This window comes from Pleurodeles waltl, chromosome 4_1 (genome assembly GCF_031143425.1).
Source record: "Pleurodeles waltl isolate 20211129_DDA chromosome 4_1, aPleWal1.hap1.20221129, whole genome shotgun sequence".
NCBI lineage: Eukaryota > Metazoa > Chordata > Amphibia > Caudata > Salamandridae > Pleurodeles > Pleurodeles waltl.
The window spans coordinates 810,023,456-810,036,588 of record NC_090442.1 but is presented as its reverse complement, the minus strand read 5'-3'; the positions used below and the strand labels follow the sequence as shown (position 1 = coordinate 810,036,588).

General features: G+C 45.8%; 1 protein-coding gene across 1 annotated transcript in view; it reads left to right on the top strand.

Moving 5' to 3' along the window:
- CFAP54 (cilia and flagella associated protein 54) overlaps positions 1-13,133 on the top strand; it is a 1,075,777-nt gene that overhangs the window by 108,023 nt on the left and 954,621 nt on the right. The window contains exon 7 of the mRNA XM_069229529.1: positions 1,935-2,048. Within this exon, the coding sequence (XP_069085630.1) occupies positions 1,935-2,048 (114 nt within the window). The remainder of the gene's footprint in view (positions 1-1,934; positions 2,049-13,133) is intronic.

Here is a 13,133-nt window from a genome sequence, read left to right as displayed (position 1 = left end):
TCAAAAGTATGGAAAAGGTTAAGAATATGAGGCTATAGTAGGTGTTTGTAGCTCTGGTAGAAAGACGCTGGGAAACCATCTGGGCCAGGGGCTTTTTTCGGTTTCAGGGATTTGATGGTTGTTGTGATCTCGTCTTGTCTATTGGGGTTGTTGAGGAGTGTCGGGTCCTCTTTTGAGACTGTGGGAAGCTGAAGAGAGTTCATTAAAGATTTACAGGCTTCTGAGTTGGCATCATCTCCTATTTTAGTAGGGTTGTATAGTTGTGAGTAGAAGTTGTGGGAGGTAATGTAGATGACATAGCAAGTCCCTGAAAGAGTAAAAGAGATCCCCCTGTGCAGGTGATAAGTCAATGTGTACCTGAGGCGACATGTTTAAAAAAAACTAAGTACAATCGTCTTGTTGGAGAAGGCACAACATATCTCTATTTCATAGAATACACCACATATTATGGGCTTTGCACAGTTTTGTTATATGCCAATTTTGTAGTCTTTCCAGATGAGGGTCTTTATTTGCTTCATTTGGTCTAGAATCATGTTAGTATGTTGGTATCTTAAAGGTCAGAAGATAAGAACCCTTGGTTTGATAGGGGATATCGAAGTGGCATGTGTTATTGGATGGCCACATTTCCAGAGGCTCTATCAAAACAAGCATGAATCACAGAAGTGAATCCATACGTGCAGACTTCGACAGTTATTATCCAGGGGATGAATTTCCATAATATCAGTGTTGTATGGCTCTGCAGTTTTGAGAACGACTTGTCTTTTTTATCTTACTTATGAGGCCAGTGACATCACAAGAAATGCATTTTGTATGGCTGTGGGAGCTGGACGTTCCGTTATCACCCCCCCATATCAATCCTCTGAAATGGAGGCGTCGCCCTTCAAGACCAAGTCTGTGCATGCTAAATGTAGTGCACTGGGTATCCTAAAAACTACTAAAACACCTCTTTCCCTCCCTACACTTAAAAATTTGAAGCATCTGTCGATTTATCACTTATCTGAAGAGTTGGCCGATATGGAGGAGCCCCATCAGTAGGTTAAGCCTACGCCTATTATTCCCTATGATATCTCTTAGCAAAAACTCTGTTAAAAACAATAATAAGGAAAGAGAACTAGACTTCAGTCTCAGCACCCACAAGTTGCCAAAGGTTGGTGAATTTATAGAATATGTATCAGTGCGTATTAACATTTATAGCACAATCCCTAGCGTATGCTTTACAGGAGTCAAGTGTCCTTTGCAATAGGATCATTATCTTCTTGTGCCGAGGATAGGCATCTTCGTCTCCCCCAGCTGGGTCATGTGTGAGGCCCGAGCTAGGAGGTCCTTCCCCTATGTCTAGAGCGTCTATTCTTTCTTTCAGATGTGTATTGCCATCTGCTGGCCGACCTGGTTTTTCTTTGTTTGTGTGATTCTGTTTTCTTCGGGTTGCGTTGCTTTCTCAGCCATCCATGCTCTCCGTTTGGTAGCAAGTGGTCACATAGGATTCATGACAGGTTGTTCCTTCACCCGGTACCCTCCATCTGGGAGGTTTGAAGAAGGGACAGTTCTGGAAAATGACTAACTCTGGCTTTGTATATTTTCATGTAGCGTATGTATGTTGCTTTCATTTGCTTCGTCACCTCTACGAAAGATTTCTGATGATTTCTGCTGACAATGGACATTTATAATATAGGCCGGAAATATCAAAATCCAGATTAGTTGTTTTTATAATTTTAAAACTCTTTTGTAAAAATATGTTGTACTATCTTGTATGTTTTTGTTTACATGGACGTGGTTTACCTAAATAAACTAAATTTAAAGTAATCATTAACACTTGATTAAACAGTCAAAATACAGGTTTGTGTGTGGATATAGTACTTGGCACATCTAAAAATGTAAATTGCCTATTTGTATTTAATAAGAAGAAATACATTTGAATTTTACACCTTCTTTAGGTATTTGCTCGTCGTGCCTTGTGTAAGATTGATGAACTTAACAAGCTCGAAAGCATGACTGATTCTCCACACTACGACGGGGCAAAAAAAGCTTTCACTGAAGCCACGACCAAGGTAATTTTTCCATTCAGCTGCAAAAGAGTTTTCAAAAGGAATCAATATGTGTAAAGGTAGGAATCAATTTTTATTACTTGATTTTCGCTTTATTGAAGGCTATGTTTACCACACATTGCATTACTTTTTATAGGTCCATGTAATTTATGATTGGTATTTAAAAGAATCCACCTATATCATTAAAGGGGTCTTTTAGAGTTTGGTGAGAGGGAGCCCTACTTTAAATCTGTGCCCCCCCCCCCCCCCCAAACCTACGGTTTCTTGCCTAACATAAAGGTCGGGGAATTACTAGGTTTTTGGCAGCAAAACTTCTGCTGACCCTACCATTGAGAACTTTTTGACCGGCACAGGGCCACCAGTTTGTGTACATTAGAGGTTAGGCTGTTGTAACGGAAAGTTTCAACTCTATTAAGGTCATGGAGGCGTTGATTATTCTTTATCTACCTTCACTTTACTATACAAATTACAATCAGCAGCAATGAACAACAGCCTGGCAATAAAAATTAACATTCACATAAAACTCTGGAAATCCAACAGTCTTAGTAACCAATCAGGAATAGGCAGTCAACAAAAAGTCCATCATCTGTTTTGAAGCTCTGTCTTTCTTTGCACGCAAAACGCAACCGTTCTTTACTAAAGCGTCCTGTTTGGATCCATCAGCACATAGGAAATAGAGAGGCCAATGAGTATTTGCAATCTCTGAAAAAATCGGCACCACCTGCAATTAAAACTATCAGCACTGTCCTCTAGCAACAGATAATACATAATTATTACATGTAAAATAATAGTACTTACTGATAACGGGGGGGGGGAGAACCTCAGATTTTCTCGTCGGGTGGGATAATCCTCACCTCCATGTCCTTAATAGAATTGAAACTTTCCGTTATGACAGCTAGGACATTTTACATTCTATGTCAGGACCGGCAGCGAGCTTTATGCTAGTTTAAAGCTTGTTCACCCCCCAAATGAGCCACATCCAGCACTGCTTAAAGTAGAATCTCTTAAATGTGGAGTCTGAGGGCCAGTCTTCTGCATTCATAATGTCCTCCAACAAGCACTGAGGGTGAATGCCTTCGAAGTCATTGCTCCTCTCGCTGAGCGTGCTCCAAACATACCAGCATTTATACCTGCCTCCTGACTCCTGCATTACTCAGCGGACCCAACGGGCAATCGTGGGTAAAGAGACTGCTTTATATGGTTTCTACAGAGTAATGAGATGTTGCCTCTCACATAGAGGGCGGAATTCTTCTGTTATCTCTTCATAGGCTTTTAGCAATTGTACCACACATAGCTCGGGAGAATCAGCAAACGCTGGGTATGAGATCACCAGGGTCGGCTCCTCCATTAGGGCAAAGGAGCATCGCCCCCGCCAACAGCAGCAGCAGCAACAAACCTTTTACCAAAAAATGATAATAAACTATGTTTATTATCGTTTTTTGGTAAATGGGGCGGGTCACAGGCTGTGACATGCATGGAGGGGGAATACACAGCACTCCCTCTCTGGACATGTATGTTTGGCTGGCTGTCTCGGGCCGGCCAAACACACATACGCAGTTGGGTCTCTCCAGCCTGGCAACAGTTGCCGGGCTGGAGAGAGCCTGCACAGGCTTCCAGTCTGCCTGGGAGCGCCCTGCTGGGCGCTCCAGCTAATTTTGATGCTGCTCTGAGCAGTGTCAGGATTGGTAGGAAGGCAGGCTGAGAGCCTGTGCCTGCAGGCTGTCGACAGAGAAGAGGAGAGGAGCAGCATGGTCGTGAAGACAGCGGCGGCACAGGTACGTTTAAAAAAATAAAAATAATCACCCTACAAGCCCTGCCCCCACCCGTGCACGCACCTCCTGCCCCTTTTCAGTACCGCGAGCGCCTGGTATTGGAGTTTGTTGGTCTGCTGGCTGTAAATGAAACCCCTTCAGGGGAAAATATTCTACCTGTAATATTGAGGGCTCATACATCTGAGACCCTCTTGCAGGACACCAGACATAATAGCATGGCCACTTTGGCTGAAATCTCCCTACAGGATAGAAATCTATTGGTTTACCAAAATAGGAAAATATTAAGAATCTTTTTACATCCCAAAGAGCCAAATATCGAGGCTCTGGTTGGAGTGAGAGGCGGATATCCCCGCAGCAACCAGCACACAAAAGGATATTCTGCCACTGGGGATCCGTCATTTGACGCATGAACCGCTGAGATAGCTGAGCAAAAGGCATTAACTGTATGGTAAATCAAGCCATTGGAATCCAGTTCCAGCAGAATGTTGAGCACCTGGTCTACATCTGTGCCCACGGGATCCAAACCCCGTCGCATACACAATCCATCTCGTCCAGGCCAATCTAGAACGTTTAACTGCTTTCTGCCCAAGCCTTGGACAGAAGGACCTCAACCTGTTTCAAAAGTCCTGGGATTTTCTAACGTGCCCTGTAATCTGCCATACCATAATGCGTCTTCCAGCACCAGCTGGAGCAGAGCCTGGTCCGGATTCAAGAGGAGAGAGTGAAAGAGGGTGATAAAGATTGGAGAATCCTAAGAAAGTTCCATCAGAACTGGAAACCAAACTTGGGCCCTCCAAAAGGGCATCACCAGGACAACCTCCTATAGTTGTCTCCACACTTGGGCTGAAATCCTTGTTATCATCAAGAATGAGGGAAAGGCATAACTCCTCTCTTGCATCCAGTCCTGCAAGAATGCATCTGTAGCCGCTGCCAGAGGATCTGGCCTGCAGCTGAAGAAATGGACCACCTAATGGTCCAGACATAAGGCAAATGGGTCCACTGAGAACAAACCCCCACCTGTCTGAGATCATTGCAAAAACTCCCGGGTCCAACTTCCAGCGGCTTGAATCATGAAGATTGTAGGAAGTTGGCTCTGTATATACTATTTCAAAGTAAGAATTAGTGTGCACAGAGTCCAAGGGTTCCCCTTAGAGGTAAGATAGTGACAAAAAGAGATAATTCTAATGCTCTATTTTGTGGTAGTGTGGTCGAGCAGTAGGCTTATCAGAGGGTAGTGTTAAGCATTTCTTGTACACACACAGGCAATAAATGAGGAACACACACTCGAGGACAAATTCCAGGCCAATAGGTTTTTATATCGAAAAATATATTTTCTTAGTTTATTTTAAGAACCACAGGTTCAAGATTTACAAACAATACTTTAAATGAAAGGTATTTCACTCAGGTATTCTAGGAACTTTGAATAATCACAATAGCATGTACAGTTTTGACAAAAAGGGCAATAAGCTATTTTAAAAGTGGACACTGCAAAAATCAACAGTTCCTCGGGGAGGTAAGTAAATGTTAAGTTCACAGGGAAGTAAAAGACTTACAGGGTTCAAAGTTGGGTCCAAGGTAGCCCACCGTTGGGGGTTCAAGGCAACCCCAAAGTTACCACACCAGCAGCTCAGGGCCGGTCAGGTGCAGAGGTCAAAGTGGTGCCCAAAACACATAGGCTTCAATGGAAATAGGGGTGCCCCGGTTCCAGTCTGCCAGCAGGTAAGTACCCGCGTCTTCGGAGGGCAGACCAGGGGAGTTTTGTAGGGCACCGGGGGGGGGGACACAAGCAGGCACAGAAAGTCCACCCTCAGCGGCACAGGGGCGGCCGGGTGCAGAGTGCAAACAGGTGTCGGGTTTCTAATAGGAATCAATGGGGAGACCAGGGGGTCTCTTCAAAGATGCAGGCAGGCACGGGGGGCTCCGCGGGGTAGCCCCCACCTGGGCTAGGCAGAGGGTCGCCTGTGGGTTGTTCCTGCACTGGAGTTCGGTTCCTTCAGGTCCTGGGGGCTGGGGAGGGGGGGCACATCCCTAATCCTATTGGGGGAATTCTCCTTTCTACAAGATGGAGGATTTCTAAAAGTAAGAGTCACCTCAGCTCAGGACACCTTAGGGGCTGTCCTGACTGGGGGGTGACTCCTCCTTGTTTTTTTCATTATCTCCTCCAGCCTTGCCGCCAAAAGTGGGGGCAGTGGCCGGAGGGGCGGGCATCTCCACTAGCTGGGATGCCCTGTGGCACTGTAACAAAGGAGGTGAGTCTTTGAGGCTCACCGCCAAGTGTCACAGTTCCTGCAGGGAGAGATGAGAAGCACCTCCACCCAGTACAGGCTTTGTTCCTGGCCACAGAGTGACAAAGGCACTCTCCCCATGTGGCCAGCAACATGTCTGGTGTGTGGCAGGCTGGCAAAACTGTCAACAAAAGGATCACCTTCAAGCTCCTGATCCACGCACACAAAGCACTGCACAACACCGGACCCACCTACCTCAACAACCGACTCAGCTTCCACACCCCCACCCGAAGCCTCCGCTCAGCCAACCTCGCCCTCGCCACAGTCCCCCGTATCCGAAAAACCACCGGCGGCGGTAGATCCTTCTCCTACCTCGCCGCCAAAACCTGGAACACTGTCCCCACCATCCTACGACAGACCCAGGACCTGCTGGCCTTCAGAAGACTCCTCAAGACCTGGCTCTTCGACCAGTAGCACCCCCCCTCTCCCCAGCGCCTTGAGACCCTCGCGGGTATGTAGCGTGCTTTACAAATGCAGTGATTGATTGAGCCCACACTGGAAGTCGGTATGTTTTCAGGGGGCATCTCTAAGATGCCCTCTGGGTGTATTTTTACAATAAAGTGGACACTGGCATCAGTGTGCATTTATTTTGCTGAGAAGTTTGATACCAAACTTCCCAGTTTTCAGTGTAGCCATTATGGTGCTGTGGAATTCGTGTTTGACAGACTCCCAGACCATATACTCTTATGGCTACCCTACACTTACAATGTCTAAGGTTTTGCTTAGACACTGTAGGGGCATAGTGCTCATGCACATATGCCCTCACCTGTGGTATAGTGCACCCTGCCTTAGGGCTGTAAGGCCTGCTAGAGGGGTGACTTACCTATGCCACAGGCAGTGCGAGGTTGGCATGGCACTCTGAGGGGAGTGCCATGTCGACTTAGTCATTTTCTCCACACCAACACACACAAGCTGGCAGGCAGTGTGTATGTACTTAGTGAGGGGTCCCTAGGGTGGCATAAGACATGCTGCAGCCCTTAGAGCCCTTCCCTGGCATCAGGGCCCTTGGTACAAGGGGTACCAGTTACAAGGGACTTACCTGAGTGCCAGGGTTGTGCCAATTGTTGAGACAAAGGTACAGTTTAGGGAAAGAACACTGGTGCTGGGGCCTGGTTAACAGGGTCCCAGCACACTTTCAAATCATAACTTGCCATCAGCAAGGGCAAAAAGTCAGGGGGTAACCATGCCAAAGAGGCATTTCCTTACACAGATGACAAGTTCCAATTTGCCACCTGATTCATGTGACCAGGGAGATCATCGGCCATGGCTGACACATGATGGTCCAGGCAGTACTGCCAAAAATCCTTTGATAGATCAGACAGGGCCTTGGTCTCTCCCAGATGGTGGATATAACGTACTGCTGACACATTGTCCATCTTGAGGAGGACACAGGACTGGATACTGTCTCTGGTCAAACAATGGACTGCAAAGGAGGTGGTGAGGAGCTCCAAGCAATTGATGGGTAATCTCTGTTCTTGTTCTGACCAGCTTCCTCCTGTGAACACTTCCCCACAATGTGCACCGCAGCCGAGGTTACTAGCATCAAATTCCATGCCCAGATCTGGGCTGGAGCCCCAAATCACCCTCCCATTCCAAGCTTCCATGGGGGAAAGCCACCACCAGATTCCCTCCCTTGCCTTGTCTGACAAGACAGCCAACTGGGAGTACGTTAGCCCCTTCTGCAAGTGATGAGCATTGAGGCATTGCAATTCCCTGTGCTGCAAGGGGCCCACAAAAATTGCCTCTATGGAGGACGACAGAAGGCCTACCAGCTGAACAATTTGTCAGAGGGAAGTGTGTTGTTGGGAGAGGGATCTCCTTAACTCGTGCCGATTCTTCGCCACCTTTGGGTTGGCAGACTCAAGATAACATCTGTGGAATCTATCATGAACCTCAGAAAAGTCGTTGATTGGGAAGAGGTCATAAACATGTTTTAGGTCCAGACACCATACAATCGAACGGCGGTAAGACATCCCGGAGGAGATTACACCCCCCCCCATTTTGAAGTGGCAGTACACTAAACCATCATTGAACTCTCTGCGGTTGATTACTAGTCGTTGTCCTTCGTCTCCCTTGTCGACCAAGAAGAAGTTGCTGACAAAACCATTGGGGTTAGGTTCGAACAAGAAATGGCTCCTTTTTGTAGTAGAGCGTCTACTTCTATGAGACTGATAGCCTGATGAGAAAAGTTTATGGGATGGGAAGGGGACTCCTGATGTGGGGACCCATAAAATTTAATTTGAAACCTCCTGATTGTCTGCAAGACCCACACATCTGACGAAATGGATGCTGACGTGGAAAACTTTGCCCATCAACCTCCTACTTTTAGAAGGGAAGAAGGGCAAACACTCACCATTAGTAGAGGAGTGGGAGGCTTGACCTCTAAATCTGCCTCTGCCCTGGAACCGCTGGCCTCTGGTGGGGTAGAAGTATGAGATGTTGGATTGGTCCTGCCATGGACCATGCTTGGAGCCTTGTCCCCTGAAGGGGATTTGAGAGGAGAAACTGCCGGCCCCTTGGAAAATCCTAGGTTTGAAAATCTTCTTAATGACGGTCTGGGCCTTGTCCAGGGATGAGAATTCAGCCACAGACTTCCCCAGCTCTTTAATCGAAGAGTCACCAAACAGTGTGCCCTTGGCCACCGGCCGTGCTTACAAGAACGCAAGGTCACTGAGCTTGGGGTCGATGTTGATTAATAGGGAGGGGTGTCGATTGGTGCACAGCGCACACTTGGTCTTCCCTAGAAATATTACTGCTCACTTCGCCGATCCAGAGAGGACCTCTGGGGAAATAAGGGACCCTGACATCTTGTCTAGAATCTTGACCATGAGGCCCACTACATCAAGCAATGTGCCTTGACAGGAACGTCAAGACCGAATGATTCCTTTCTTAGGGGCCTTAATTAATTTTTCCAGGAGCTTGGCCATCCTGGGGTCAATATCTGGTGTGAGGGCAGCCTTTCCCTCTAAGGAGGGGTGGGGACATTCCGCCCAGAGGCAGCTGCACACCTTCCCCTTCAATGACTTCTGTCACCTTTTCTGCTGGGGCCATTCTGATGACTGTGGGTGAATAATATCACCGGGGTCCAACATGTCCACCACGGATTCAGAGGGGGTATGCCCTGGAGGAGTAACAGGTGCTGATGGCAGGGGCCAAGGCCCGGATTGGCTGGCTTCAGCATTCAAATCCCCTTGGAATTACTCACCCTCCACCAAGTCTAGGAACGGGGGGGGATCGGACAACCCATCCATGGACCCCACTTGCCCACCTGAGGGCTTACCTTGACCTAGGAACAGCCTCTTTAGAACCCAAAATGCGTCCTGATCCATCCCAATGCCTTTTTCAAGCTAAGAGACCCTTTGTGATGTTGTGGTACTTTAGCACATTCTTCCGCAGTCTGCTGGACCAGGTGTTGTTCCAGGGGTGATGAGGAGGGGGGTGGGGGTCAACACCAAGCGTTCCCGCGGTGCAAACGGGCACACAAGTCTGGAAACAGTAAAAACAATAATAAAAGGCTCAATAAAGGCACAATCAACAGTACAAAATTGCAGCACCCACCCACAATTTGGTAAGAGTGAGGGAGAAGCAATTATTGTGGCTGGTGAGCAGCAAAGAAAGAGGCAGCATCAGAACAGATGATGAACTTTGTGTGGACTGCTTATCCCTGATTGGTTACTAAGATAGTTGGATTCCCAGGGTTTTATGGGAATGTTAATTTTTATTGCTTAGCTGTTGTTATTAATGGCTGATGATTGTATTTTGTTTAATAAAGCAAAGGAAGATAAAGCATATTCCTCGCCTCTGGTCCTGAAAAAGATTCCTGTTTATGGCCGGAGATGTGACATACATTTTTCTTTTATGGGATTGCCATGCATGGCTGAAAGGAAACTTCATGAATGACCACCACATGCAGGGAGAAAAGTGCCTGTGACAATTTACTTTATTATTTCAGGCCATGATATTTTTGGGAAATTGTTCCTGCGATGTTGGTGGAAGAACAAAAAAGGCCTGCCTTCAAATAAAGTAGGTCGTCTACTGTGCTGCAAGTAGAAGCTGTAGCCTCCACTAGCCCCTGTGGTATGACGGACAATACCCCTTGAGGTCTAAATGACCCTCGAAATTTTCTGGAGGGGTTCTTTCCCTTTCCAAAACTGTTGTCTAAATACTTTGTTTGGGGAAGGTCCATTGCAAGAATGAATACAACAATTATATTGAGTATGCACCCAAATTGATAAATAGTGTGGGTGATATGAAGTACACAATATAATGTGGGAATTTAGAAAGCCACGTAAGGTACATCTCTTTGGTGGTTTTTTGGAAGAGTACCCTTTCAGTAGAGGTTTTATATGTTTCCTAGCTGATGCAAGCTAGCTTTCTTTATTTATGTGATTGCAGGTGATGACCTTTCCTGAGGTAGGCAGCAGTGGTCTGTCATTGAGGGTGGAGGAGTTCCACTCCTCAACCTTTTTCGGATGCCTGTCAAGTGTATGTCAGGCTAAGTAAAGGTCAGCCTGATAAACACTGTTCATGCTCAGGTCTGGCATCCAGCCATGGTACATGCACTAAATGAGCAGGCGCCTGGCTGTCCGAGCCAAAATCTGCCAAGCTGAAGATTTCAGAGCCCAGCGGAAGTGACTTCCTTGTTCCGGCGAATTCTTCTCTGAGCCTCCCCCTCATGACAATGAGGAACGTCACTGATCGACTTGTACCTGAGTGCTTCAGTTTTAAACAGTGAAAATGCCCATGCTGAGTGACCTTCAGTGACACTTCCCACAGAGTGTGTTGAGGTCAGCAACTCTCATTGACCCCATACCACTCTGTGACGGGGTAAGGAAGGTTCTCCTCTCATTGGCTGACTTTTCATAAGGTCAGCCAATGAGAGGAGGAAGCAGGATCGTTCTTCAGTCCCTTCTTTCATAAACCAACAAGAGGCTTCCTGCTGCCACCAAATATGTGGCTTGGTAATTTTTGTTTTTGGTAAGGTTGGGTGAGTGTGGTGTATGTATGAATGTTTGTGTGTGTGCATGCTATTAATGTGTGTATAGTGTGGGTGTGAGTACACATGTGTGAAAGAGAGTGTGCAGGGGTGTGTTCCTACCTCACACCTGCTGCACATTACAGGCCACCACTGGTAGTGGGATTTTCTTTCATTTAATTGTAATTATCCATGTACCTTTACTCTCTAGAGACATTTTCTAGTCAAGAAATGATGTGCTATAAAAAAAACTTTATTTTTATACATTCAGTCAAAACGTAAAACCAAATTACATTGTTCATGGAAAATATTTTGACCTGTTTTTTGATACCATTATGAGTCACTAGAATTTTGTTTATGATTTGCATCTTTTCAACAAAAGGTGTTCCTGTACCTAAATCTTCTGTCAGAGACAAACCTTTGTCTGTCAAGCTCTGTCCTGAGAAATGTTCCTTTTTTCTGTGCTTTTTCATAAAAATGTGATCTTTTTTTGGACACACTAACCCATATCCTGCCTTCACTCTCACATTTGAAGGCATACACCAAAGTTAAACATGACAAGCTGACACTTGACGTCTTTTGGTTTTCAAGTATTTGGGTATGAATTGAGGAGGTGCCAAATTCCCTTTACACAGGACTGGTATAAATCACATTTCAATTATCTTCAAATAATAAGCATTTAAGGTAGTCTATTTATAATGAGGTCCAAGTGGCAATTCAAGTGTAACTGTTTTAAATCCATTTCTGCAGAGCCTTCCTGAAGCAGAGGGACCAGACCCATACAGTACTACGCGTTGTTTGGGAAGGGGGACTTGCTCATACTACACATTATTCAGATCGGCAGAAGATAATTGAATACCCCGTGCAGGCTGTCCTGAGGGACCCACTTCCAATATATTCAGTTTAACATTCTTAACAGAGCTTTTCTTATGCCAGTTAGACTTTGTAAGATCTTCCCAAATGTGGGTCCAGTCTGTTCTCACTAAGCTTTACCGAACCTCACTCACATACTATGGACTTACTCCTCCCTACAGCTATACTGGGCTCAGCTTCTACAAATTTTAACGACCACAGTGGACCTTGTCCTACCTAACTCTTGAGAGACCCGCTACTAAATTCCTTGACTTAGCCCTCATTTTAGCTAAACAGGCCATAACTATGCAGTCGAAACATTCAGCCGCTTCCATGATTGCTGCCTGGTCACAAGCCCTGGCTATGTGGGGCCAAGTGGAGAGTGCGTTGTTACATAGGGAAGAAAAAGCAGGCCCGTGGAAATATTTTATATAACAGGCCTGGGACATACTTCTTGAGCAATTTAAAAACATTACCAAAGACGATACCATTCTGCCATGAAGGTCCTCCACTATAGACAACACTTGAAACCTGTTTTTGGACTCAAAGTGAACTAGTTGCACCTGTTAACCTTAGTTGGGCATAGGCCAGGCATAGCATAGTCTTCAATGGAGATTGCATGGAGCATTCTTGGGGTACATCCTTTTCCAATTCTTTTCGCATGAGACGGGTATATTGATTTATAATGGAGGTAGACGGCATCAGGATAGTGGGTGGGTTGGTTTTTTTTTTTTTTTTTTTGTGGTTGTACTATTTTTCTATAAGTAAAATGATCATGTCTTTACTACTTACGAGCCCATAGCCTGGGAAGGACAGTCAGTTTTGCTGATTGTTGACACGCTATCTTGCTGTGTGAACTCTATGTACCCATGCACGCCAATAAAAATCTGTTGGAAAAAAAAATCTGCATGCCTATTTGGCAGTTGGTTGTTTATTAATTTGATGGAGAAGCTTTAATAATAAATCTAGCGTCATTAAATGATATGTGCAGTGTGTTTTTACTTTAGTGCAAATGAGAGCTCATATACTCCTCTAAGTGTCCCTCCCTGGCAGAGAAGCGGGCAAACTTCAACTGCCACCACAAAAACAGAGCCAAACCATCACTAAATTAGAGCTATCAAATTGCAAGAAAGGGACTGTGGATTCAGCCCTTTTCAGTTTACTGTTCTAGACTCTGGTGCAACATTCATCTCCAGCTGAGGCT